The sequence below is a fragment of the Panthera pardus genome, unplaced genomic scaffold, assembly GCF_024362965.1.
Source record: "Panthera pardus isolate Hobbes unplaced genomic scaffold, ASM2436296v1 HiC_scaffold_16, whole genome shotgun sequence".
Lineage (NCBI taxonomy): Eukaryota > Metazoa > Chordata > Mammalia > Carnivora > Felidae > Panthera > Panthera pardus.
In genome coordinates, this window is record NW_026526721.1 from 12955988 (window position 1) to 12982221 (window position 26234).

At 47.4% G+C, this 26234-nt stretch overlaps 1 protein-coding gene across 1 annotated transcript in view; it reads right to left on the reverse strand.

The window, feature by feature from the left end:
- Positions 1–26234, reverse strand: part of HUNK (hormonally up-regulated Neu-associated kinase) — a 112250-nt gene that overhangs the window by 14068 nt on the left and 71948 nt on the right. Inside the window, 4 exon segments of the mRNA XM_019420179.2 lie at positions 2326–2409; positions 6369–6531; positions 12186–12321; positions 18904–19031. Of these exon segments, the coding sequence (XP_019275724.1) occupies positions 2326–2409; positions 6369–6531; positions 12186–12321; positions 18904–19031 (511 nt within the window).

Below are 26234 nucleotides of genomic sequence, written 5' to 3' on the forward strand. Positions count from 1 at the left end.
GCTGTGGCAGACATCCCCGACAGAGGCAGAGGTGACAGTGGCTGGGATGGGGAGGGAGGAGAGAGACCAAGGCGGCGGAGGGGATCTGAGAGGTTGAGGAGTCACACTGGCAGAACTTGGGGACGACCTGGCTCTGGGGGTGAGAAAAAGTACCTCCTGAGTTCCTGCCCCGTACCGAGGGTGGGGCTGCCATTTGGAGACAGACACTGGGGGCTCCAGGCACGATGGACTGGAGACACCTTCCCTCACGCAAGAGGAAGCTGAGGAAGCAATTGGCCTGAAGGGTCTGGAGCTCAGGGCAGTGTGGTCCCGACATCACCTCCTGCCCTCGGCCTGAAAGCCAAGCATGACCCACCCCCCCAAAGACTCCTCTGCATCCTCATCATGCAGGTGCCGGAGCCTGTCTCAGAGGCAGGAGGCCTCCAGGCCGTGGTCAAGGCTAAGCCCCACCCCAGCCATCCCTGGATTTCTGCCCAACTTCCCCCACCCTCACTCCTCCCCAACCCCAGCATCTTTCAGGCGGGGGGCCAACGTCACCCAGAGAGAGGTCTACGCTCACTGTCTTCACTTCCCCTCCTCCTCCTCTTCCGGAACCCAGGCTATCTCTTTCTGCCTTTCCCACTTCTGCCCAGCTGGTCTCTGTAAGGGCCCAGGACAACTAACTGCTCGGTCACCACCACTGACCACTTTGACCACAGAAAACGGAAGAGAGAAGTGGGCAGGCCCATCGGCCTCATGTAGGGCATGGAGGAAGGCTCCCTTTTGATTTCTGCTCAAATGAAAAAACTGTTGGGGCACACGGCAGAGGTTGCGAAGGGGAAATCAAGTGGGTTCCCAGGAAGATCACTGAGAAGGCCGAGGGGTCGCGTTTGACAAAGCATTGCGTGAAGAGTCCTGGGCGTTGGGGGTGGGGGGACACCCTCATCCTGTGCCCCTGGCCCTGGATCCAGATTCCCAGGCACAGTCTCTTCCCAAGCACATATTTGGGGACCAAATTTGGTACAACTTGCCAAATGATACTGCTTATTTTTAAAAAAATTTTTATTTTTATTTTTTTATTTTTTATTTTTTTTTATTTTTTATTTTTGGGACAGAGAGAGACAGAGCATGAACGGGGGAGGGGCAGAGAGAGAGGGAGACACAGAATCGGAAACAGGCTCCAGGCTCCGAGCCATCAGCCCAGAGCCTGACGCAGGGCTCGAACTCACGGACAGCGAGATCGTGACCTGGCTGAAGTCGGACGCTTAACCGACTGCGCCACCCAGGCGCCCCTTAAAAAAATTTTTTTAATGTTTATTTATTTTTGACACAGAGAGAGAGAGAGAGAGACAGACAGACAGACAGACAGACAGACAGAGCATGAGCGAGGGAGGGGGGGAGACAGAGGGAGACACAGAATCCGAAGCAGGCTCCACGTTCTGAGCTGTCAGCACAGAGCCCAACACGGGGCTCGAAATCACAGACCGCGAGATCATGACCTGAGCCGAAGTCAGATGCTTGACCGACTGAGCCACCCAGGCACCCCATGATACTACTTTGTACTTTGAAATCAAAGGATCTTGGTATTTTAAGTATGTATCTAGCATCAAGTTGTCCTAGGATGCCTAGAAATACTTGTTTTCATCCAAAACTTTTTCCTGTCCCTCATTTTACTGCCTCCTTCTGATGCCAAGTGTTACACTCATGTACAGTTTTGAGCATCTCATTTTTACCTTTCGAAGAACTGGCAGTGGTTTCCAACCTTGGCCACTCCATGGAATCTGCCAGGGAGCTTTAAAAACTACTAACGCGCGCCCACTTTCCCATTCCTGCCCCATGAGTTTCAGGAGAATTATGTGAGGTGCAATCTGGGCATCCAGATGTTTACATTTTTTTTATATATATATTTTTTAATGTTTATTTATTTTTGAGAGAGACAGAGACAGAGAGTGAGCGGGGGAGGGGCAGAGAGAGAGGGAGACACAGAATCCGAAGCAGGCTCCGGGCTCCGAGCTATCCGCACAGAGCCTGACTCGGGGCTCGAACCCACGAACCATGAGATCATGACCCAAGCCAAGTCAGACGCTTAACAGGCTGAGCCACCCAGGCGCCCCTCCCCCGGCGACTCGACCGTGTAGCCACAGCTAAGATCCACAGTCTAACAACTGAGAGACAGTGGCTCGGCCGTACGCCATTGTTTCGGGGACCCAGTTAAGTGACTAGTTGTCTCTTGCTGCTTTTCTGTCCCACAATAACCGGTTTCCTTTCCACTTTGCTCTCAAAATGGAAACCCACTCTTCCTAAGCGATCCTGGATTTTATTTTTGGGGGGGGGGGGGTCACTCACCTCATAGGGCTCCTTGCTGGGCCTGCACTTCTCTATCTGGTAGAGCTGGGTCTTGTAGCAAACGCTGTCCTGGATGTCAGATTTCTATCCGAGGAGAAAGGCGGGGAAAAAGCATGGCTTAACTCACAGGAAATAGAAGTGTCCATTAAGCAGTCATTAATTTTTAAACCAGCACTTGGCTGAGAAAGTGCCGAAACTGGTTGGCAAGCCAGGTAATCGCAATGCAAAGCCTCTTTGGAGGGTGGCCTGCAGGCATGATGCAGCGAGGGGACAGCCCCGGACCCAGAGTCGGGCAACCTACTTCTGTTATGGCTCTGCCAGGACAGGGCCAGGTGACCCTGGGCACGTCACTGCTCCTTGCTGGCCTCAGTTCTTTCATCTGTACGATGAAGACTACTCTGAGATGTGAAAGCAGAAACCGGATACGTGAGCTCGAAAGAATAACTCATTTTATTGACCTACCAAACAAGATACAGATCTTGCTTATTTCCTTAGTGAAAAACAGCCCGCATCCCTGCCCTCCCCTGCCCAGTGAGCCACAGCAATTCATAACACAGCTTACAGATGACAGAAAACCATATCTAGGATGATCTAGGTGCACGACTGAGGTGCCGGCCTGTGTGGAGAAAGGTGAATTAAATGACTGATGCATCTACCAACCAACAAAGAGTCACGGAACGGCCTTCCAGGCTCTCCAACACAGAATCCACGCTTCTTGGTTTTAGAAAGAGAAAACAAGAACGAAGAGAGAGAGGGAGAAATGACAGATAAGGTAGGTATTTTACTTGTCAGTTCACGAGTTTCGGTCTTAAAATTTTACGTGGGTTGTCAGTAATTGGTTGATGAGATTAATAGACGGGACAGTGCACACAGGGCAGTTAAATTAGCCGTGTGTGGAAATTACTGAGCTGACCGGCTGTAGCTGTCTGTGGGGATTAATTCACCCTAGTTAAAAGCAGCCACTCGCCCAGACCCTAGTTCTCAAGACCAGGTACGTCCTAGGCTTTAAGGGTTAAGTGTGAAACAGACACAATAAAATAACCTTCTCCAGCTGGAACTACATTAGCCGAGTTTCCAGGGAACATTCTCAACAGACAAAGCCATGCTCAGCTTTGCAAGACTTGCACGCAACCTTTATGCCGATGCTCAGGCCGGGCAGAGAGGAGGTGCCGAAACCAGCAGATGGGAAGAAACAAAGACAAATTAAGACACAGCCTGAGAGCTTCAGGGATTGCTCAGGAAGAGCGTGAGTAACCAAAGTTCGTATCTGTAGCTGTGGAGGCAGAACAGAGGAAGGAAAGTATTTGAAAAACTAAAGTTCCTTGGGGTGCCTGGCTGGTTCAGTTGGTGGAATGTGTGGTTCCTGATCTCGCGGCTGTGAGTTCGAGCCCCACGTTGGGTGTAGCGGTTATTTAAAAACAAAATCTTTAAAAAGCAAAACAAAAAACCCCTAAAGTCCCTGCACATTATTGATCGGCATCCAAAGAAGTTCTGCCAAAAGAATGTTTGCTTAGGAAAGTAGTAATTTTTCCTTTAAACATGAAATTGTGAATTTTATAGTCAGTTTCAGCGGAGGCACTTTTTAAAAACTAATTTTTGAGTAACAGTCATCATTTGAAAAAAAAATCAGTGCGTTGATCCTCTTTCCTTCCTTTTAGTTGACAGCTATTTAAATTCTTGGGGCACCTGGATGGCTCAGTCGGTTATGCATCCGACTTCAGCTCAGGTCACGATCTCACAGTCCGTGGGTTCGAGCCCCACGTCAGGCTCTGGGCTGACAGCTCAGAGCCTGGCGCCTGCTTCAGATCCTGTGTCTCCCTCTCTCTCTGTCCCTCCCCTGCTCACACTCTGTCTCTCTGTCCTTCAAAAATAAGTAAACCTTAAAAAAAAAATTAAAAAAATAAAAATTAAAAAATAAATTCTTAACTACTGTTTTCTACCACAGTCATCCCCAAATGGTGCGACCTTGAACCCATATGAGTGGAAAAGGTATAGGAAGGGACCTATAATATATGCATATTTATTTATAAATTATAAGCATGCACCTCTGTACTAACATATCATGTACATCATAAAACATATAACCAAATAGGGATTTAAAAAGATAAGAAATTGGGGCGCCTGGGTGGCTCAGTCGGTTGGGCGTCCGACTTTGGCTCAGGTCATGATCTTATGGTTCGTGGGTTCGAGCCCCGCGTCGGGCTCTGTGCTGACAGCTCAGAGCCTGGAACCTGCTTTGGATTCTGTGTCTCCCTCTCTCTCTGCCCCTCCCCTGTTCACGCTCTGTCTCTGTCTCAAAAATAAATAAACATTAAAAAAAAAAAGTATAAAAAGATAAGAAAGAAACAGGGGGCATGTGGTCTTCTTATAAAAGGGAAATGAGAAGTAGCTTCAAGTCCAATTATCTTTAAGTTCATCATCATGGAGGGACAGAGAACCTGGGCACAGTACAAGAGATGCTCCTAATCATTCCTTATAGTAAAATGATATAAAAAATATACTGTGTCAAAGGTCCTGTCTTTCTGGCCTCAAATTCCTCTCCCGCAGTAGCTCTCCTGTGACTGGACACCATCCCTCACATCCAGTCTCAAAGCTGCAGATTTGTCCCCATCAGAAGTGTCACCCCAGCAGGGCTTACATGGGACATGTATGTGCCATCCCACCCCCCAATAAAACACCGTTGTTATTTTCAAAAGCCTCTTATTTGTTGAGAATGTTTCTTCTCGAGTACAATTTTTCCTCTGGTGGTTCACCCAAAAAGTACTTCTGTGGATAATTTCCCACTGGAGCAAAATCTAGCAAATTCCCTAAGCTGACTCAGCTTAGAAACACCTGTGCTCTCATCCAACTGTTCAACAAACCTCCCAAAGAGCCTCTGTGTCTATTCAGCAATGTTTTGTAGACATCTCCCAAATCCATTTGCTAAAGAGACGCACTCTGACCATCTCGCCTTCTGGGCCTTATTGTGTGGTCATTTCTGCCAGACAGGGAGAATATCATTTCCCCAACTGTAGGTGGATTTTCATTTTAGCTCCAATCGAGAAACCTCACCAAAGGTTTCTAAGCCTTTTGCGAGATACTGGGTTGACTCTCACATGACTTTAAATAGCACTGAAAATGCACTAGAAGTTCTTCATGTTCTGTTTTCTACACGTGTTCCTAACACTGACAGCCCCATACCATCAGATCTCAGGGCACCACATACACAGGGTGATGGTCACCCTTCGTGACCGTGGATCTGAAATCAAATTTCCGACAGGCTTCCTGACAATTCTCAATCTCTCTAGCAGGCTGACCTCCCGTCAGAACTGGTCAGTCTCCTCTATTCGGAGTAGGAGAAACAGGAGTGGTCTGCAGAATTCTTTTCAAGTGGAGAGAGGATTTAGTCAGAAGCAGACACTGAAGCACGTCAATTCCTTCCCCAGGCGCACATGAACTGCTTGTGGCGGAAGACCAAAGGCGACCGACGCATGAGGGTACCACCGTCCACCCCCGTCCTAGGCTGCAAGACTCCCACACTTCCTCCCGTGCGGCACAGGACACCTGTGCTCTGTCACCCAGACTGAAGGCACCGGGGTCAAGCCAGCAAAGCTCAATTTCATTTTCACCTTCTGGAGAAGTACCAGTAAGTAATGCCTTCCTCATTAAATCATGCTTTCGAGATCAGTGCCTGAGAGGCTCTGCTCCCCAACTTTTACGACCACAGAAATCCCCAATGCCTTTAACATGGGAACCCAAGGAGCTAAGAGGTAGGCAGAGAAGGCAACGGAGAAACTGAAGGGAAAAGAGGCTTGACTCTCTCACAGTGCTGCCCAGGGCTTAACTCCGAGGGAGGACATTTGAAAAATACCTCAGATAAAAAGCGCGAGCTACCTGAGAAGCAAGTTTAGCTACTATTTTATCCCACATTCAGAAACTCGGCCTTCCATTAGTTCAAATTAACAGCTTAGATCAAGTGTCAGCAAGTGAGAAACACTCGAGGTCTAAGAAGAGCTCCTTTTTCCACAGAGAGCAGAGAGAACAGCCACCAGGGCCCCACTCACCCCTGACAAATAGCGCTCGAGTTTCTTGTTTAAGAGGAAGTAGATGGCGAGGATGTGGCAGGCGCGGTTGGAGAGCACAGTGTTGATCACGTCGCTGTTCTTGTAACCCAGCTTCTCCGTCATGTGAAGCACCACACTCGGGCTCAGGTCCTCCAGGGAAATCCTGCACCGTAGAGAGAGAACCGGTCACTTCTCCACGGCCACCGAGAGGTTCTGGATCCTCCTTGGTGGGGTCACAAACATGGCGGCACAAAGCACAGCCCCCCTCCCCATCCCAGGCCCTTGGAGACACTCAGACCGGTTCATTCATTCGTTAACTCATTCATTCTTTGGCTTGGCTTTTTGTGATGAAGAATTTCACACAGGAAAGTCGAGGGAACAGTAATAAATACCCTTTGTGCACCCAACACCAGAATATACCGCTGTTAACACTTGGCCATATTTTCTTCCTTTGTTTCTTGTTTATTGCTTATTTATATTATATATATATATTGTTTATTTACTGCCTATTTATTATTATCAAGTATTTTGAATCACACACATCATGACATTTCATTCCTAAACACCCCAGTGTGCACCTTTAAGATCCAAGGGCATCTCCTGCAGAATCACAATACCGTCCACACACCCAACAAAATTTTAATAATTTCTTGGTGTTCTCTAATATCTGGATTGTATTCAGATTTCCCCAATTGTCCCCAAGTTTGTTTGCACTTTGGCGTTGCTTTCTAAAAATGTACTTCTTGGACACGGGTGGAGCCTACACTTGTGTTGGGTGTAAGGTGGGTTAGGAAAGGAGTGCGTTCAGAAGCCAGTGCAGACTGTGTTTAAAGAAACACCAAGAGCTCCCACATTCACAAATAAGAGTCTGGGGCGCGGCTGTAGGGTACTGTTATTTTCCCCATTTTACCAATGGAAGAAACTGAGGCCAACAGCTATGAAGTAACTTGCCCCGGGTCACATAGGCAGGAAGTTGCAGCCCCACCATACAAACCCTGACAGCCTAGCGCAGAATCTAGATGCTAAACCTCTACACTCACCGGCTCTCAAGTAAACAGATGTGTCAAATGGCTGTGGAGAACACGAAAGCAGGCTGAGGAATACAGAGTGTGTGTGTGTTGGTAACACGTACATCATCAAATAGAACTTTCTAAATCCCTTAAGAGAGATACAGATGGGGCACTCTGAGCAGAAGGAAGGCACATCTGGCCCGAGAGCTCTGTAACCCACCCCTCACCCCCAAGGGTCTGAAGACATTTTTTTATGGGACTTCAGACCGTAACACCCTGAGAAACCACACAGGACAACTCCACACTGGGATACAGAAGAGGAAACTGACTTGCCAAATTCACAAGCCAGCTGAATAGGGCAGCAAGGGCAGACCTAGGTCTGCTGACCATCTTCCACCACCCATCCATGTAACCTATGACAGCACTCCCTCGCTAGATAGGAGTAAGTGCCATCCAAAGAAAACGGGCCCAAGGAACCACGAAATCCACCTTCCTCGCCCTGTTGCCCATAAAATCACAAATTCTAGATCACAGTGGTGGGGTGGAGAGCGGGGAGTAGAATGACTACTGGTAAAAAATAACTTTTGTTAAAAAAATAATACTTTTGAAGTTTGCCAAAGCACTTACTAACGCCGAAAACTCCATTGTTGGCAACTCCCCAGTAATGTCTGCAGGGGAGTGACCCTGCTCCTGGCCAATCAGATGACTGCCATGTGCCTTGTCCTTGGCCAATCAGACCACAGCCTCATGGCCTTGCCCCTGGCCAATCAGATCAGGGCCACGCAAGGTGCCCCTGGCCAATCGACCCAGCAACACCTTGGAAGCCTGTTCTCCCCAGGAGCAAGCAGGGGAAGGGAGAGCTCTCTAGGAGAAGGGTGGAGGTGAAAAGAGGCCAGTAAACGTGGGCAGGCACTCCAACTCTGCCCTTCATGTCCACTGCCTTCAGAAATAGGAGAGCTCTGCCAAAAGACACTGCTGACTCTCTTGATTGAAAGTACTATTTTTTTTTTTTTTCATTTGAGAGGGAGAGAGAGAGCGTGTGCATGCATGGAGCCCCAGATGGGGCTCTATCTCACAACCCTGGGATCATGACCCGAGCCAAAATCAAGAGTCAGATGCTCAACCGACCGAGCCACTCAGGTGCCCCTATTTTAAACATGTTCAGGGGCGCCTGGGTGGCTCAGTCGGTTGAGCGTCCGACTTCGGCTCAGGTCATGATGTCGCAGTCTGTGGGTACGAGCCCCGCGTCGGTCTCTGTGCTGACAGCTCGGAGCCTGGAGCCTGCTTCCGATTCTGTGTCTCCCTCTCTCTCTGCCCCTCCCCTGCTCATGCTCTGTCTCTGTCGCAAAAATAAATAAAACATTAAAAAAAATTAAAAAAACATGTTCAATAAGTGGCATGTATATTTGGTATTCTGCAGCATCAGTTATTTAATTTGTATCATCTCCTCTTTTTTGGGCAATACAGTCACTAGTCAAACGTTCTGGAACACTAGGTGCAATTCTAAGTAAATTCGCATTAAATCCCGTGTTAGACCGCTTTGGCCCAATTCCTTCCTGTGTTACCCATGACCTCCTTCCCCTCCCACCCATCTGCAGAGCTAACTGGAGGGGTGGGAGACTGTCCAGGCCCCAGAAGGAAGATGGAGGAAAGCAGCCAAGGTCACCTCCATAAAAATATCTGCTCCCAGAACAGGGAGGCTAGCCTGGCACATGGCAAAACTGCTGACGGACTGGCTTGAACATTTATTATAAAAAGTGTACTTTTATACGTTTAAATTGTAAATATACAATTTAAAGATATTTTCCTCTTGCCTTTTGGAGATCAACTTGGAAGCCCAAATGACATAACAAAAGGCTTTACAGAAGAGTGATACAAAACGTAAGCCCTTTATTTTATCCATTTCCCAGAAGTAAAACCCTTTTTTTTTTTTTTTAATTTCTGAGACAGAGAGAGACAGAGCATGAGCAGGGGAGGGGGAGAGAGAGAGCAAGATACAGAATCCGAAGCAGGCTCCAGACTCCAAGCTGTCAGCACAGAGCCCGACGTGGGGCCCGAACTCTCGGACTGTGAGATCATGATCTGAGCCGAAGTCGGATGCTCACCCGACTGAGCCACCCAGGCGCCCCACAAGTAAAACACTTTTAACAACATCTAAAATAATAAAATCTGAGGCTAGGTATGTTGAGAAGCTGTAAAATATACTTTATAATAAAGCCTATATTCCTTTCCCTGATCACATGTTCTTACTCCATTAATCTGTGTACTGGTCAAACCAGAAAAATAACTACCAGGGGCACCTGGGCGGCTCAGTCAGTTGAGCGTCCGACTTCGGCTCAGGTCGTGATTGCATCGTTGGGGAGTTCAAGCCCCGCCTCAGGCTCACTGCTGTCAGCGTGGGGCCCGCTTCGGATCCTCTGTCCCCCTCTCTGCCCCTCCCCTGCTTGCGCTCTCTCAAAAATAATTTAAAAAATAAAACCTTAAAAAAAAAAAAAAAAAAGAACTATCAAAAGCACATTTTTTGCCTTACACGTTTTTCAAAATAAAGACTGTAAACAACATCTGCCTCCCCCAACAGTTTCAATTTCTGGTTCCAGCACTTTAAAACCCGACATTGGGGCGCCTGGGTGGCTCAGTCCGTTGAGCATCCGACTTCAGCTCAGGTCATGATCTCCCAGTCTGTGAGTTCGAGCCCCGCATCGGGCTCTGTGCTGACCGCTCGAAGCCTGGAGCCTGCTTCACATTCTGTGTCTCCCTCTCTCTCTGCCCCTCCCCCGCTCATGCTCTGTCTCTCTCTGTCTCAAAAATAAATAAAAACACTAAAAAAAAAAAATTAAAAAAAAAAACCCAACATTAATCTGCCTCTGGTACAAAACGAGCGACGGGCCACACGAAAACGGAAGGCAGCGAGCTGCTGTTTTCTTTGACATACAGGATCTTAACGGTGGTCCGAACCCAACTAGTTCACATGCAGCCTTTATGCTTCTGACCAAATCCAAATGCAAAAATCACTGATCTGGCAAAACCAGCAGACGATACCTGGGTTGAAGTTGTAATCCACAAATGCCTGTCTGCGACCTGTGGAAAAGCTACAGAATGAGGTGCCCCGGAACGACTCCTTGCGAATGAAGATGCGGCCATCAGGGAGGGGCAGGCTGTGTTTCTACTACCAGAGCCGCTTCCTTCCAACGGCTGCCATGTTGAGTGGATTGATTATACTCATTTAGGCAGCGATCACATTCGCTTAATGACTCCTGTGGCTGTCACCAGTGCCCCCTCCTTTAGCAGACAGCATACCTGTGTGCTGCCACCTTTCGTGAGCCCTGGTAATGAGGCATGGCTCCTCGGCTTGGCTTTCCAGCTCACGTTGAGGTAATCTTTCTGGTGTCTGTTTCAGGTACGGGCCGAGGGGAGCCAGCGCTGGAAACGAGCAGTCTATTTCCAGGTTCCCTTGGTAACCTAAGTAACTAGACTTTGTTTAAATTACTTCTCATGAGTCAAATGCTAGAATTCTAGATGGCGGCTGAGTGAAACCACCTCAGCCCTGGTGAGTGTAAATCTGGCTCTGTGGCATGGATACGGACTCTACCCACGGCCTCTTAAGTTCTTCTAGAACTTTCTTCCCAAGACAGAGCCCTGCCTGCCCATCCTATTTGAAGAACTCAGTGTGACAGCTTTCCTAAGTCTTGATGGATGTTTCCAGACCTTCCTGGACATCTTGAAAATCTCTGTCCCCCCTTCATCAGTGGTCCTTTTGTCCTCATCTGAGCTTCAGACTAGAGTGAGCAGGCCCGGGACCCGGCGTGTGGGTCCCAGTCCTGGAAGGTATTTGACCTTCGTGGACTTCATGTTTGCTCTAAGGGAACCAAGGTGAGGGTCCTCATGCCTTCACTCGGGTTGGTTAACAATACATCCGATGAGTAGGAAGGAAGTACAAGCTAATGTTTTCTTATACTTGTTTTCCAATGTGTAGTCACTACAGCAGTGACAGAGACGTGTGGGCCATCACGAGGTGCCCCTCGGCATTTCCATGCCGCGGACCCCCGCCTGCAAGCCTGCCTTAAAGCATTCTCCTCATGGAAGCTGCTAAAGTGAAGCCTTCACAGGAAGTCCACAGGGAAACACGGCCTGAAGCGGCTGACCCCTCCTACTGCCTTTTCTTCCTGACCCCAACGTTCTAAGGCAAGGGACTCGGTGCTAAAATAAACATCAGAGCAAACAAGTGTCAGAAGAGGAGCCCAAGGGGTGGTCTGAAAGGGGAGAGGGGCAGTCCCGCTGGACTCTGCCTGAGGCTGTCAGGAGAGCCTACAGATGGATCTCACACACTCAAATACAACCACGTACACTCACAGACACAGACACGCACACACACAAACGCAACCAGATACGGCCACAGACACGCTCAGCACAGACACGCGCCCGCTCGCTCGGGCCACAGCAAGCCTAAATGGTCCCTTTGTGTGAATTAGAAAGAGGTGACACTCTGTGAAGACAGAGGACGTGGGCCCCCGGGGCACGTCTGACAAGGGGAATGGGGTGTGGAGGGCAGCCTCCACCCACCCTCTGCTGGGTGCCCCGTGCAGGGTGAGCTCTGCATAGCCGCATGGGACGGCCCCGTCTACACTTCCTCTCGTGCACTGAGGTGGGCTAGTCGGTGGCTGTAGGGGCCCGGAGGGGAGGGGGCGGCCAAGGGGAAATGCAGCTTCTCCTTGAATCACGCACAGCTTCCTGCCCAGAAGTGGTCAGGGCTCAGAAGACGGCCTCGTGTGGCCCGAGAGAAGGGCCCCCTCTGCGTGCAATCGATTACCTGTTGGGATAGGTGACGTTACACGGCACTTTGCCCGTGTAATTCTCATTAAGCCAGCGATTGGCCAGGGCTTGCTGGATATTGGGCCTCTTCACAGGATCCGGTTCCAGGAGAGAGCGCAGGAAGTTGATGGCCCCTGTGAAGACATTCGGCAGACAGACATCCGCGTTACAGGCTGAATGCAGAGGCCACCGAGACTCAAGGCAGGTGCCCGACCACCTCTCCGGAGTCATTGCCAGCATTGACCTATTCCCTGGATCTCCGGGTACCTCGAGTCTGACGAGTTTAAGGTATCTGTCCAAGGAATACAACTGGTACACGGTAAAGTAAGAGCCGATTCAGGTCTCTCCCCGTGCCCTGCACTTCCCAATACTGCGGTCTTAGCTTGGCGGCCCATCTCTAAAGGTGAGCCAGAGGGATGTGTGACGTACAGGCTGGTAATACAGGGATGAAAGGAAGTAAAGAGAAAACACTTGGCCTCAAGGTGGGTTTTTGAGTACTCAGAAATGAACCAGAGAATGAAGGCATTCAAAATTCTGCCCTCTAACTTGACCCTCACCATGCGACACACAGAGTCTCCTGAGACCCAGGGAGGTCGTGCTCTCTTTCTGGTCCTTTCTTTTAAAGCCATTTTGCATGGCCATCTACTTAGTCCCCGGACTCCGGACTGATGACACAGCACCCAGATCAGCTATAGCCCACGCCTGTGAAGCCAGGCCAATCAGAGGGCCAGTCTGGGTTATGGTGTAAGTAAACTTTGTGACTCAATTTTTTTTAAAAAAATGTTTAATGTTTATTTATTTTTGAAGGAGTGAGAGAAAGAGAGTGACAAGTGGAGGGTCAGAGAGGGAGAGAGAGAGACCCAGAATCCGAAGCAGGCTCCGGGCTCTGAGCTGTCAACACAGAGCCCGATGCGGGGCTCAAACCCATGAGCCACGAGATCATGACCTGAGCAGAAGTCAGACGCTTAACCAAAGGAGCCACCCAGGCGCCCCTGTAACTCAAATTTTAAATTCCTTAGTTTGTGTACAATGTTGCAGAAAGCACCACACTATAAAACCACATCTACTTGAGGGGCCCATTCCTTTTGTGCATTCCCTCAAAATGAAGGGGCAGCTTGGGCAGGCTATGTTGCCAATAAAGTCTGTCCTTATCTGGCAGCCTACTGAACTTGGCTGTGGTCACGTTAGTTAGGCTGAGCATGATAGGTAAGGAAAGAGTATGAGAAGCAACTGAGAAGCCAGAAGATCCCTACAACGCCCTTCCCCTCTGTCCCAGGCAAAAGCCACAGTGATTTTTTCAAATGTCCTGGGTGTCCTTTCATTAAATGAACATTTACAAAGCACCTGCTGCCCAGCCAGGCACTAGGGATAGGAAGCTGGTTCATCTCTAAGGAGACATTTCCATCCTTTACGAGTATAACAATAGAGATAACTACACGACGTGGAAAAAATATCTGAATAATGCACAGGAAGGTCACAGGCTCCAAAGCTGCTAGCGTGACAACAGGCATGAACACATATAGAGACAAAGAATGCCAGGGACTGATTACTTCCAAATGAAGATGGCCTGTCTTGCTTGTGTTGTGGGACTGTGATTTTGTTTTTATTCTGTACTCCTTATCTTACTGTTGTATCATCTTGGCACTATAAAAAATATCCTTAGGGCGCCTGGGTGGCTCAGTAGGTTAAGCATCTGACTTCGGCTCAGGTCATGAGCTCGTGGCTCGTGGGTTCAAGCCCCATGTCGGGCTCTGTGCTGACAGCTTGGAGCCTGCAGCCTGCTTCCGATTCTGTGTCTCCCTCTCTCTCTGCCCCTCTCCAGCTCATGCTCTGTCTCTGTCTCTCTCAAAAAGAAAAACATTACAAATAACTTTCTAATAATATTCTTTTATGTAGCCTTGCACATGATATCCAATTTCCAACATACCAAGTAATAGATTCCAGGAAATAATCCCGATTTGCTTGGTTCCCAAACTTTTCTATCCTTCTCCCCAAAGCTATCTTTCAGTTTTCTAACATAATCTAACCTTTCAAAGAAAAGTCGTAAGAATTCCCACATCCTCATAGGCTTTGGCTGTCATTTAGTTACCGTTCTTAGAGAATGGTGGGTGTTTTCTGTCATTGTTTTCCGTAGGGCAGAAATCAAGCCATCAAAAGAGGGGCTGATGGTGATGCCAGAATCAACCCAAAAGAAACAATTTTTACCACCAAGTAACTCCTCCAGTGGGTTTCCATACAGTTGGTGTGGTCATCAGGTTATTTCTCTTTAAGAATGTAGCGGGTAAAAGTACATGTGTAGACACAGTTATGAGGGACATTTAATATTCTGAGGTTTATAGCTGAGTCTCCAAATAAAACTTTCCTAAAATGTTGTTCAATGGTCTGAAAAGCAAACAGATGTCAAACAAAAAAGAAAAAAAAAAAAGGAAAGAAAGAAAAAGGACGTTTCTCTTTTTGGAACCTTTGTCCCTCTTCTCTCGACTCCCGTTCATTGCAAGAGTCATCTGGATGCTTAATCAGGGACATCTACTGATCAAATAAAAAAGATGCGGCCTTAATGAATTGAAATGCGGAGGCTGTGAGTTCCGGATGTTTCTGCGACATCTCTGTCGCTTACCCTCAAAGGACCCGTACAAGCCAGGCTACTGCCAGGCTTTTTCAGAGTATGATTAACCAGAAGAGCTAAGAACAGACTGGATGTGCGTTTTTGTTCTATTTTCAGAACCACGCACTCTGCACCTTCACAAACTGCTGATGAGCACAAGTAATTTTAGTTCTGATCTCTACTGATGAATTTTATTTCTTTGGACATCACAAACGTGGCATTACTATCCAAAAAGGACTTTGAAAATATCGTTAGAGTTCTTTGAAAAAGTTTGTGTTGGGGCCTTGAAAATCCCTATGTTTGGTGACCCCAAAGGGATTAAAATTCTCCATTTTCCTGGAAAGCCACGGCAGGCATGGCCACTCCTTGCCCCCTTGACAGAGAGAGACGGAGCATGAGCGGGGGAGGGGCAGAGAGAGAGGGGGACACAGAATCCGAAGGAGGCTCTGGGCTCCGAGCTGTCAGCACGGAGCCCAATGCGGGGCTCGAACTCACGAACCGTGGGATCATGACCTGAGCTGAAGTCGGATGCTTAACCAACTGAGCCACCCAGGCACCCCTGCCCCCCACTCTTCTAAGCTAGGAATTGGGGTCTCCATTCAGGCCCAAGGGTAGGGCTGACCCACACAGAGAGCTCCCTCTCCGTGTTCCACATCATATGCATCATACACTTCTGGTGCAAAACCTACTTTCCTCCTCCTTTCCAGAGTCTGGACTGGTTTGTGTGAGCGCCGTGACACTGTGCCCAGGGAAAGGGCTATAGGACACAGACAGAGCCATCGGACTTTTTGCAGTGGTAAGCCCATCACTTGCAAGTGGAGTCCCATCCCCACGCAAGTCTCCTTCCCTATCATTTCCTAGGCAAAAGCATCAAGAACAAGAATTTGACGGTTGAACCTTCTCAAAAATCTCAACTGGCATCGGCTCAATCCTTACAAAACGCGAACAACTCACCTTCAGCTTCACTTCCGTGATTTCATGGTGCAAAACCCTCTTGATCTGAAGTGATTGTTTGGAATGTGTAAGCACCATCACTGAGACGTAGTGATGTAAAGGTAAATTGTCTGAAAAACGCGTAAGCCACGAAAGGCATTCCCGACCCTGTGATAGGCAAGTGCCAACAACAAGCGGAAAGAGACTGTCTAGAAGCAAGAATTGCAAAGATCCCAAAAGCTTAAGTTCTCAAAGTACATGGTAGAGATGAGGGGCAATTCTTCGAAAGCATGCATAGTGGACTCACAAGGGCAATAACACTGAGGTTGTTTTGTTTTTTTTTTAACTCGGCCAAAATTCTCCCAACTGAATCTAATTGTACTATTATACGGTACACATGTAGAGATCCTTACAAATACGAATGATAGAATCATTAAATTAAAGATGTGTTGGCAAGACATTTAATGAAATTGGCGTATTTTCAATTTGGGCATCTCAATTTTGACATTACTCAAAACGTAAAAACAACAGATCATTCCCCCCAAATCTGGAGGAAGGGGAAGCATCTTACAGCAAATAAAATAAGGAAAGGGAGAGAAGCAGCCTGATATATTAGGCAAATCCAGGTTTGGGGGTGAAGCAGACATAAAATCAGAAACAGAGAAGCCACATAAGCTCATTGAGACTCTGTTTCCTCCCTGATAAATTGGGAATGAGAGTACTTACCTTGCAGGGTTGTTACGAGAGTAAATGGTAATGTACAAAGCACTTATACCTGGCCATTCAGCTGGTCTTGTTACTGGTGAGTATTTGGGGATGTAAACAAAATGGTGCCACACAGTATCACAAATGACGGGGGGCCAGGCTAGTCGGGAAGGAGAAGAGGTAAAGCTGGCAGGGCATAAAGGGCAAAGGGTTGGAGAAAGCGGGGGCTGTCAGAAGGCATGGGAGTGATCCCCAAAACTGAAGTCATTCACTGTGTAAACAAGCCAACATCCTTTGCACTGCCCCGGCAGCCAGCATACAGCTCTGGGCCCCAGGGTATCAGGTCAAGTCCCATCCCTGAGCAGCTGGGCGGATCTGTGCCTTCCTGGGCCACACGCTTTGCCAGCAGAGTAAGCAACCTAGATTCCCTGAGCATCTACTCTGTGTAAACACTATGCTTGGTACCTAGCACGGAGCAGTAAAGCCCTAGTCGAGGAGAAACACTCACGAGCCAACTCCAGGGAGGCTAAAATCACTCAGAACATTTCTAATGCATCTTCTTTGGAAGTTCCTCTGGACTATGTTTTAAATACCTTCAGGGGTGCGGCTTTTACTTCTTTAAGGTAAAGTTAAAGTTCCCCATCAGAAAATACTTAGAGCCCAGCCTGCTAAGTCCAGGTAATATTACTAGGGTTAAAACAATGTCGGTTCTGACGCAGTTAAGAATGAGTTCCTGGGCTGCTCATCTACCTGCCTTGCCCTGCCGTGCAGCCCACCCCGGGGAGTATCACAGGCCGGACCATCTGCTCCTCCTCCCACAGCCTGTGACTCACACTCATGATGTTCAACAGATATTTCTGGCTTTCTGCCTTCTAGACACACAGTAGGGTTGTATTTCCCCATCTGCTTTAGTTAGGTGAAGCCAGGTGACATGCTTCAGAAAGTTGGGAGTTGTGAACGAAATGCTGGTGGGAGACTTAATTGCTGATGAGAGGTGGTTCTAGACTTTTCTTTTCCTCCGCATGGACCAGATATGTTTGAAATGGTGGCTGCTCCATCAGTCTGGGACCCTGACTGACTAGGATGGGCAGAATCCTTCAACTCTGGAATCAACCCTCCACAGATACGTGGTATGAATGAGAAAGAAGTCGTTGTTGTCTTAAGCCACTGAGATTTGGGAGCTACTTGTTACTGTGCATTAACCTGGCCCATCCTGACTAAACCAGTGAGAAGCAGTTCTCCAGTTCCTCGGGATCTCACTGGGATTCAAAGTGAGCCCTGTCTGCCTTTTCCAGGCATGAGGGTACAAGAGATTCTATCCTCCCTAGCAAAGGGGAAGTACGGACCAAATTAGATCATTACATACAAGAATGCATTTCATGGGACACCTGGGTGGCTCAGCCAGTTAAGCATCCGACTCTTGGTTTTGGCTCAAGTCATGATCTCACAGTTCATGGGTTTAAGCCCCACATGAGGCTCTGTGCTGACAGCATGGAGCCTGCTTAGGAATCTCTCTCTCCCTCTCTCTGCCCCTCTCCTGCTCATGTTCTCTCTCTCTCTCAAATAAATAAATAAACATTTTTTTTAGAAAAAGAATGCATTTCAGCTTGGATTCCATTTGGCAAACATAAATTCAAGGTCGGCTTTCATGGATGCTTTATAAACTCAAGAGAAAAATGCCTAACAGTAGTAAAATAAAAATGTTGTATTTTAACCGTGTATCATAAGTTGAAATTAAACAATTACTTTTTTTTTTTTTTTTGTCACATGACTTATCTCAGTGAAGCTGAGTTTATTCTAAGGAGCCAATTAAATGATCACCAGGACCAACCTGAGGCCAGGAACTTGAAGTGAATTGTGACCAAAACAAAAGAATGAATTGTGCTAATTTATAGGATCTGAAACCAAATCTTAATAACAACCTGTTTACTGAAATGTGAGCCACGTAAAGTTTGAGAATACTTTCCAAACACACCTGATGATTTAGTCTAATCGAGTTACTGAAACTATATATATTTCAAAGATTTTGAACAGGCTCAAAACCTCAAATAGCAAGACAAATCACAGACCAAACTTGAATGAATCTAGTATTTCTTTACAGTGAATTGACTAAGGAAAACACAATAGACATGTGATTATAAAAGCTTTTTTTCAAAGTCAACAGTACAATATGGTGAGTTTTAAAGCAATCAAGACTGCATTTCTTTTTCCAAGATCCTTTTGAAATATCGGTTTTGTGCAGAAGGAGGAAGAAGGAAGTCAGGGGTTCAGAATTATAATGGAGAAGAAAAGGGCCAAGGTGAGATGAAGGGTTGCTTAGCGATGGGAAACTCAGCCACTCTTGAGTCACGGTTTAATCCTAGGAAAAGGCCTAATATCATTTCTGCAAAACAAATACTACTTCACAGATGGACCAAACCTGGTAGGCGCCCAAGTCCTGAAACCAGGAACCCAAGAGTATTAGGCACATTACCTGTGGAGAGCTGGGTGGGGAGGGGGTTCATTTCCTTGTCCACCATCTTCTGGTACAAAGCCCTCAGGCTAAAAGGCTCCACTGTGAAAGGCAGGGTCCCAGTCAACATGGCATACATGTTCACGCCTCTGAAAAGAGAGACACCAAAGCATGAGACCAGACTGAGGCCCCCAGGAAGGGAAGACAGATAGGGCACAGGCTTGGCAAAGCTTCAGCCCTGTCCCTTTCATGCTGACCTCAAGGGGCCTTTTTTCTAGAAAACTCAGCACCACACTGAAGCAGCAAAAGTGAAAGGCACGGGTAAAAGCTTCCTTGTAGACTTGGACAGTGGACTGTGGAGATCAAAGGAGTCTAAGAAACTTCAAGAGCTACCCCCTACGGAAGGGAAACCAGGTCCTTCCTTCTGGAAGGAAGTCCAGACGAAATTATGCGAAAAATACCAGGAGCATGCTAGGACCCTTGAATAAAAGTCGTCTTGCCGTTACGTGGTTTTCCAAGTGTGGCTTACAAGATGCAGCCTGGAGGCGGCCAGACAAAAAAATATAGGGCAAGACCCTGCCACGGAAGGCAAGCCACAGCCTAGCCAGCAGGCCTGGTTACCTTTCAGCCCTTTGAAACAAAAATCTCATATCCAAAACTGGCCGGTTGCTCTTCCCTTGAATGCTGTTTGGGCTTTTGTAACTAGAGAATTCCCTCAGGGGGGTGGGGGACGGGGAGGTGTCTCCTTCCCACTCTTATTTTTTATATCATTGTTCATTGTGAGATTCTGCCACCCGGCCCGGGCCCAAAACGTCAGATGTGGTCGAAATACCTTCTAAATGGGCTTAACTGCTTACATCCACAGCCAACCTAGCGACATCTTCTTGGAGGACTTTCATTTTCCTGATGTGCAAACCTAATATCATTTTGATGAGATTTCCTGATGGGGATGAAATGCCTGCCTGCCAAGAGGTCTCAAGTGTTCGAAAGTACCCAAGGGAATATGTTTTAAAAACAGGTGATAGGATTTCCAGTCAAAACAAATCCAATGAGACTGATGGAAATTAAAACCCTTGGGGGTCCGTTCCACTGAGGCACCCCTGAATTACAGGGCCCCAGATCATGACAGGTACAGAGCCCGCGGGGCTCCAGCCAGAAATCACTCTCATATCGCAGACAGAACGCTAAGCCTCGGCTAAGACGGTGTAACTCACAGTAGAGTTACACAGATTCGTACACATTCTGTCCACAAACATTTGCTGGCTGGCTCTCCCCCCCACCAAGCAGTGCTACGGGTGCTGGGTAGGGCTGAACCAGACAAAGCCCTGCCATCTTGGCCTGTAGGGGAGAGACGGTCAACAAGTAACCAAATAACTAAGCACAATCCTTTCAAGGAGCAACGGAAGTGGGGGAGTTAAGAAATGAACGCTGCTGCCTCTGACCACAGAGGGTTCAATTAGGGGAGGAAGAAGTCTACGATAAGTACTTGAAGACAGGTGGCCTGCGGGGGGAGGGGCGAGTATACGCGTGTGAGCTTCTGTGTCTTTCGGATGCGGGCAGTAAACTGGGCAGACAAGAAATGGAGACAAGAACGAACCGGGCATACACAGAGCCATTTAGAGCGTTTCCCTATGTATTTGGGGGAACACGTTCCCCAGGATAAGAACAGATGTCAGGTGAATAAAAGTGCCACAGCCAAATGACTGGGGAAGCAGTCAGCTGGTATTAAGTGGATATCAGGGGCTCAGGATGGGGAGCAGGAGCCAGGGGCAGTGAGTGGGCACGCTGCTGGCAAAGTCTGAATGGGAGGGATAGCGGGCCACAGAGAGAAAGGCTAATAAGCACTAGATATCTGAAGGCGATGTGCCAAGTTGCAAACCTGGGAAGCGAGAAGAATGGTGGGAACAGTGTCAGGATTGAGGAAACTGAGGAGAGGGGAAGGGACGGAGTACCGGGGCTGGTGACACGTTTGGGGACCTACCACGCAATGCTGCACCGTGGATATGTTTGAGATACAGCTAAACATCCCAGCTTAAGGGATTCTTAGAGACCAATAAGAGAGAAAACTAAAATCCACCCCCCCCCCCCACCAACTGTAGAATGTCCGCATCCAAACGGGTCTTGGACGCGTGGCTTTTGTAAATAAGAGCGCCCTCCCCCCACCAAAACATCCACAAAGTTGTTGTTGGAGGCCCCTCAGCAACCTTCAAGACAAGGGTTTCCAACCTCGCCAGTGCAGCTCATTCCATTGAGGGCAGCTCTGGGCACAAGGAAGGCTTCTCACTACAAAGCTGCGGTCCCTCTCTTCTACGCTGAGGTTAAGGGACAAGCCCAGTCCTCTCTGTCCCTGCTCGCTTCTGTGCACCTTTGTCTCGGTCCAACGTTCATACCTAAAGCTGAAGAGCCTGGTACTTACACAATATCATTTTTCCCCACAGGTGAATGTTTTCTTTTCTCAGACTGAGGTACACAGGACACGTCTTCAGGGGGTCAGCAGTTCCGTTTTTTATTTTCTTTTGGTGATAGACTAGAACATCTTGCAAATCTCAACCCGGGCCATCGGACGGCCACCATATAACTAAGTACACACTGGATTTCAATCTTATAACCAACTATGCGCTGGATTTCAGCGCTTGCTTTTGCATTCGTGTTTACCAACACACCATCTTTGCCAAAATATATCACTTTCATTGTCACAGGCTAATGAGAAGAGGACATAAGTGGGCTTCGGGGTGATTCCCAAAGTGTGGTGCTCGGTAGGGCAGCAGCGTGACCTGGAAATGTTAGATCTGCAAACTCTTGGGCTCCACCGCAGACTCATGGGATCAGAAACTTTGCGGGGGGGGTGGGGGGGGTGGGGGGGGACTCCGCAATCTGGGTTTTCCCAAGCCTGCCAGGTGCTTTGGATGCACCGTCAGGTCTGAAAGCCCCTAGAAGGTGACAATGGTGGGAGAATTGGGTGATCACACGACCATAGCGCTGACCAGCTCGGAGCCTGTGCCCGGCAAGAATTACACCCAGAACGCGTCGGGCAGTTCAGTCCCCACAAAGCAGCAGCCACAGCAGCTAACTAATGCTGCTGGCTTTAATATTTTGCGATTCTTTTAGCCTTGGTTATACTTAACTTTGTAAATCAGTTTTCGGGTCTTATTTGCACAGAGCCATAAATGAAAAGAATTTAATTTTACATTCAAGTACATTAAGCACAATGTAAATAAAAACAACTTGAGTCAACACCGGGGGTTACCAAGAATGTCCTTCCTTTAAAAGAAGAGTATATAGGGGCGCCTGGGTGGCGCAGTCGGTTAAGCGTCCGACTTCGGCTCAGGTCACGATCTCGCGGTCTGTGAGTTCGAGCCCCGCGTCAGGCTCTGGGCTGATGGCTCGGAGCCTGGAGCCTGTTTCCGATTCTGTGTCTCCCTCTCTCTCTGCCCCTCCCCCGTTCATGCTCTGTCTCTCTCTGTCCCAAAAATAAAAAAAATAAAAAAAATAAAAAGTTGAAAAAAAAAAGAGTATATAACACTCAAGTGTAAAGACCACTGCCCTTATATAATGATCTTTTGTTATTTCCCTTTATCTTTAGGGGACACAGAGTTTCCTATCACAGATGGAGTGCATAAAATAGTGCAGGATGTTACAGAGGGAAGACACTATGGTAATGGAGGGGAATCCAACTGAAGGAGTTGGGTGAATGTAGTAAGCAGTATGAAGCCAGAGAAGCAACTCTAAAACCTTTATGAAAGTTTCTTTCTTCGAGGAGTCTTGGAGACCTCTCCTTGCCCCCAACAGGCTTCAAAAGACAACATCCCGGGCACTTCCTTTCTCCAGTATCTGGCTGGGACCACAGATAAAGGTAAGCGCTTGTGTTAAAGACAGTGCTGGTGCACCTGCTCAGAGTAGTCCCACCAGAACCGAGCGAGTGGTTTTGATAATAACTAACTAGGTTACGAAACTGGCTGCAGGATTTCATTTTGCTTGGCGAAGGTTCTCATCAACAAAAACAGTCACAAGTCCTTAAAGAGGACCCCGCTCTCTCATCCAGGGTCTCTCGTCTACAAAACGTGGGTGACAACAGTACCTACCTCTCAGGTTGTATGAGGGGCAAATGAACGAAGCCACAGAAAGTACTGGATGCTGGGCCGGGCAGATTCAGTACCTGATAAATGTGATCTGTTGTTTCATCACAAAACTTTTAAAAATAACACATACGGAGCTACAATTAGATTTGCGTCCCGTTGCCAAATAATGATGGAAATCTACATTAAGAGGCATCCAGTCCCAGGAGATTTTGTAAAGGAAACCAGATTGAGCATTTTCATTCCTCTCCCCCAGAGTTTTCATACATGTTTAATATCAGGATAAAGAGAAATCTCATCCCTTTGACATTTCGGAAGTATGTGAGAATACCAAGGGAAAAATGTGGAATGCAGTTTATAAACCTCTGTAATCCCGTAGAATTAGTAGGAGTCTTCAGACATGTTCAGAATTTCCTGACGTGTCTTTTGAAATATGGTCCAGGCCTTTCTAGCCTCTCCATGGTACACACGGAGCCCCCAAGCATCACAAATGGTTTTAAAGAAAGAGAAGGATGACGGACTGGAATGAAGGACGCAACAAACAGACACACTCTGGGTTTTTCCAAACAGAATGAAGCAAGGCTGAGTCATCAGTGGGTGACAGAAAACCCAAAGGTACTGGCCAGTGTGGAGTCAAAAGAGCAAAATAAAGTGAATGAAGAACAACTAGAGGATGAGGAGATAGGACCCCATGAAATATAAATGGGGAATTTGGGGGATTAAGTCAGGAGCCCAATGGTGGTCCTCATATTCAGTCGGATAATGAAACACTCCCTGGAGGAAAAGCTGGATTGTCACCTATCATCCAAGGGAGGAAAGACAGAGTCACACCTTCCTGGAGAAGTCGGTCGGCACCTTTAACAAGACACAAGGGACAAAGCAATTGACAGAGCTGGGCTGGCCCGTGGGGGGTCTGGCTGCTGTTCATGCAGGGCTGTTGGGCAGGATCCTCGGGAACTGCCCAGGGTAGGGCAGAGTGAAGCTGAGAGAATCTTCAGCTGACACGCCTTGCTTCTGTGTGGTTCTTCAGAAAAGGAGCTGCCTCCGAAAAATTAAAAATAACCCTCTGGCCAGGGGCACCTGGGTGGCTCGGTCAGCTAAGCATCTGGCTCTTGATTTCCGCTCAGGTCATGATCTCAAAGGTCATGGGATGGAGCCCACATCGGGCTCCACAGGTGTCAGCGGAACCTGCTTAGAGTTCTCTCTCCCTCTCTCTCTGCCTCTCCCCTGCTCATGTGCACGCTCTCTCTCTCCTCTCTCTCAAAGTAGGGAAATAAACTTTAAAAAAATGTTGTTTAGCTTTAAAAAAGAATGACTCTCTGCCTAAAAGCAACATCTTCCCATTCTTCCAGTATCAACTTTCAATACAACTTCCAATTTAAAGTCTTAAAAATAGAGTGGGAACAGATCTGTCCATTTGGAAAATGTCAAACGTCGTGCCTGCTCCATTAAATGGTCTGTGTTCTACAAGAAATTACCTTCTTGTGGATGTTAAGACTTTTGCTTCTTTTTCCTTTCCTCTTTCCTCTCTTCTATTTTATAAACCTTTTTTTTAATGTTTTTGATTTTATTTTTGACAGAGGCAAGTGCGGGAGGGGCAGAGACAGGAGGACAGAGGTTCTGAAGCAACATGGGGTTTGAACTCATGAACGTCAATATCACGACGTGAACTGAAGCTGATGCCCATGTGACTAAGCCACCCAGGCGCCCCTCCCCTCTTCTACTTTAAATGCACACATTAGCTACCAAATACATATATATATATATATATATATATATATATATATATATATATATATATATCTCGTAGAGTTTACAACTGAAAAATCTCAAAGGCTAAAGGAGATTTCTCCGTTAAGTCAAAAGCCCTAAGCTACCTAAAAGAAGCCATAGGTCTGTTTCCAAATCCTTCTCCTGCCATTTTGAGGGGGTATACATGGAGAGAAAACGCTAACTTCCGTATTTGACCACTGGGGCTATAGCTGGTGGAATCTGGTTTACTCTATTTACAAAATAGAGTCGAAGGGTTGATTGCCTAGGTCTATATGGGGATAGTAGGGCTCAAAACAAGATGGCTGCTCTCAGCCAACTTGTCTACCCAAAGGGACAGCATGTGGGAGAGATTTTTTTTCCCACTAAGTGAAAAGAGATTCGGTGAGACTGGGACAGTGGTTCTGGGTGTGCTGTGCACGACCTCCACAAGACACCAGGACTTCACACAAATGCTTCATCCGCCCCAGGCACCCCCAGGAGAGGAAAGAGGAGCTTTGGTTGAAACAATCTGGCATTTCCAATGCTTTGGGGATTGGACTCTCAGTTTCCACTTTCCTTACTCTTAGAGATTCACCAAAGTTCTCCAAAGAGCACTGGAATATTCTGAAAATAAAGTCAATTTTTAACCTTTTCATTTAAAAAGTATATCTGCGTTAGTTTTGTTTTTTTTTTTTTTTAACTGGCCCATATGTCACTCTGAGGAAAAGTCAGTTAACCATGAAAGGTTCACTACCACAGAACGACCATTTTTGGTTTTGCGTCTGAAACCTCAAAGTTCACTTGGAGATCGAGATATTCTTGTCATCTCGATTAAAGGTAAGAAGCAGACGATTTGAAAGATATTCATGTACGAATATGAAGACCATCGAAAATAATGGAAGGGCCCTAAGACAGGGTGCACCGTTTCCCACTGACATGGTTAGTTCCTGATTCACTAGAGGAGGGGGGTCCTGGGGGCCCCATTTGTCAGAAGAGCGTTCCTTCCCCTGGTTTCCTTGAGTCACACGTTGGTTTTCTTCCCAAGACAGTCCCAGGAGTCTTGGAGAAGGGCCTCATCCATCTGTCAAGGTCCAAACCTCTAGAGAGAGAAGTTTGCTTTTGATTTTGGAAGTGAGCTTTTCATTCTGTTGTTTCACAGCGATAAAAAAGGGATGTTCTACAATAACAGTGTCTGACCCAGAAAGAAAATTGGTCCCATCTTCACTCTTTCTTAAACAGCCTTTTAAATTCTCTTTGGGTTTTCCGTTTCCAATTCTGCCAGCGAAGTCACTGAGCACCGAACAGAAACCTAACCACTATCTCAGACACAACACCCCAAAGCAGTGGAGAATTTCTCTCTTAAGGAAGGCTCTGAAGTTTTTCACTCTCTCCAAGATCAAGAATGACAGTCACCAGGTTTTCACACCTTCCAGCCTCTGCATATACTATTCCCTCTGCCTGGAAAGCTTCCTCTCCTCTCCTCCACCTGGCAAACTCCGCCTCATGTCTCAGAAGCAGATCCGA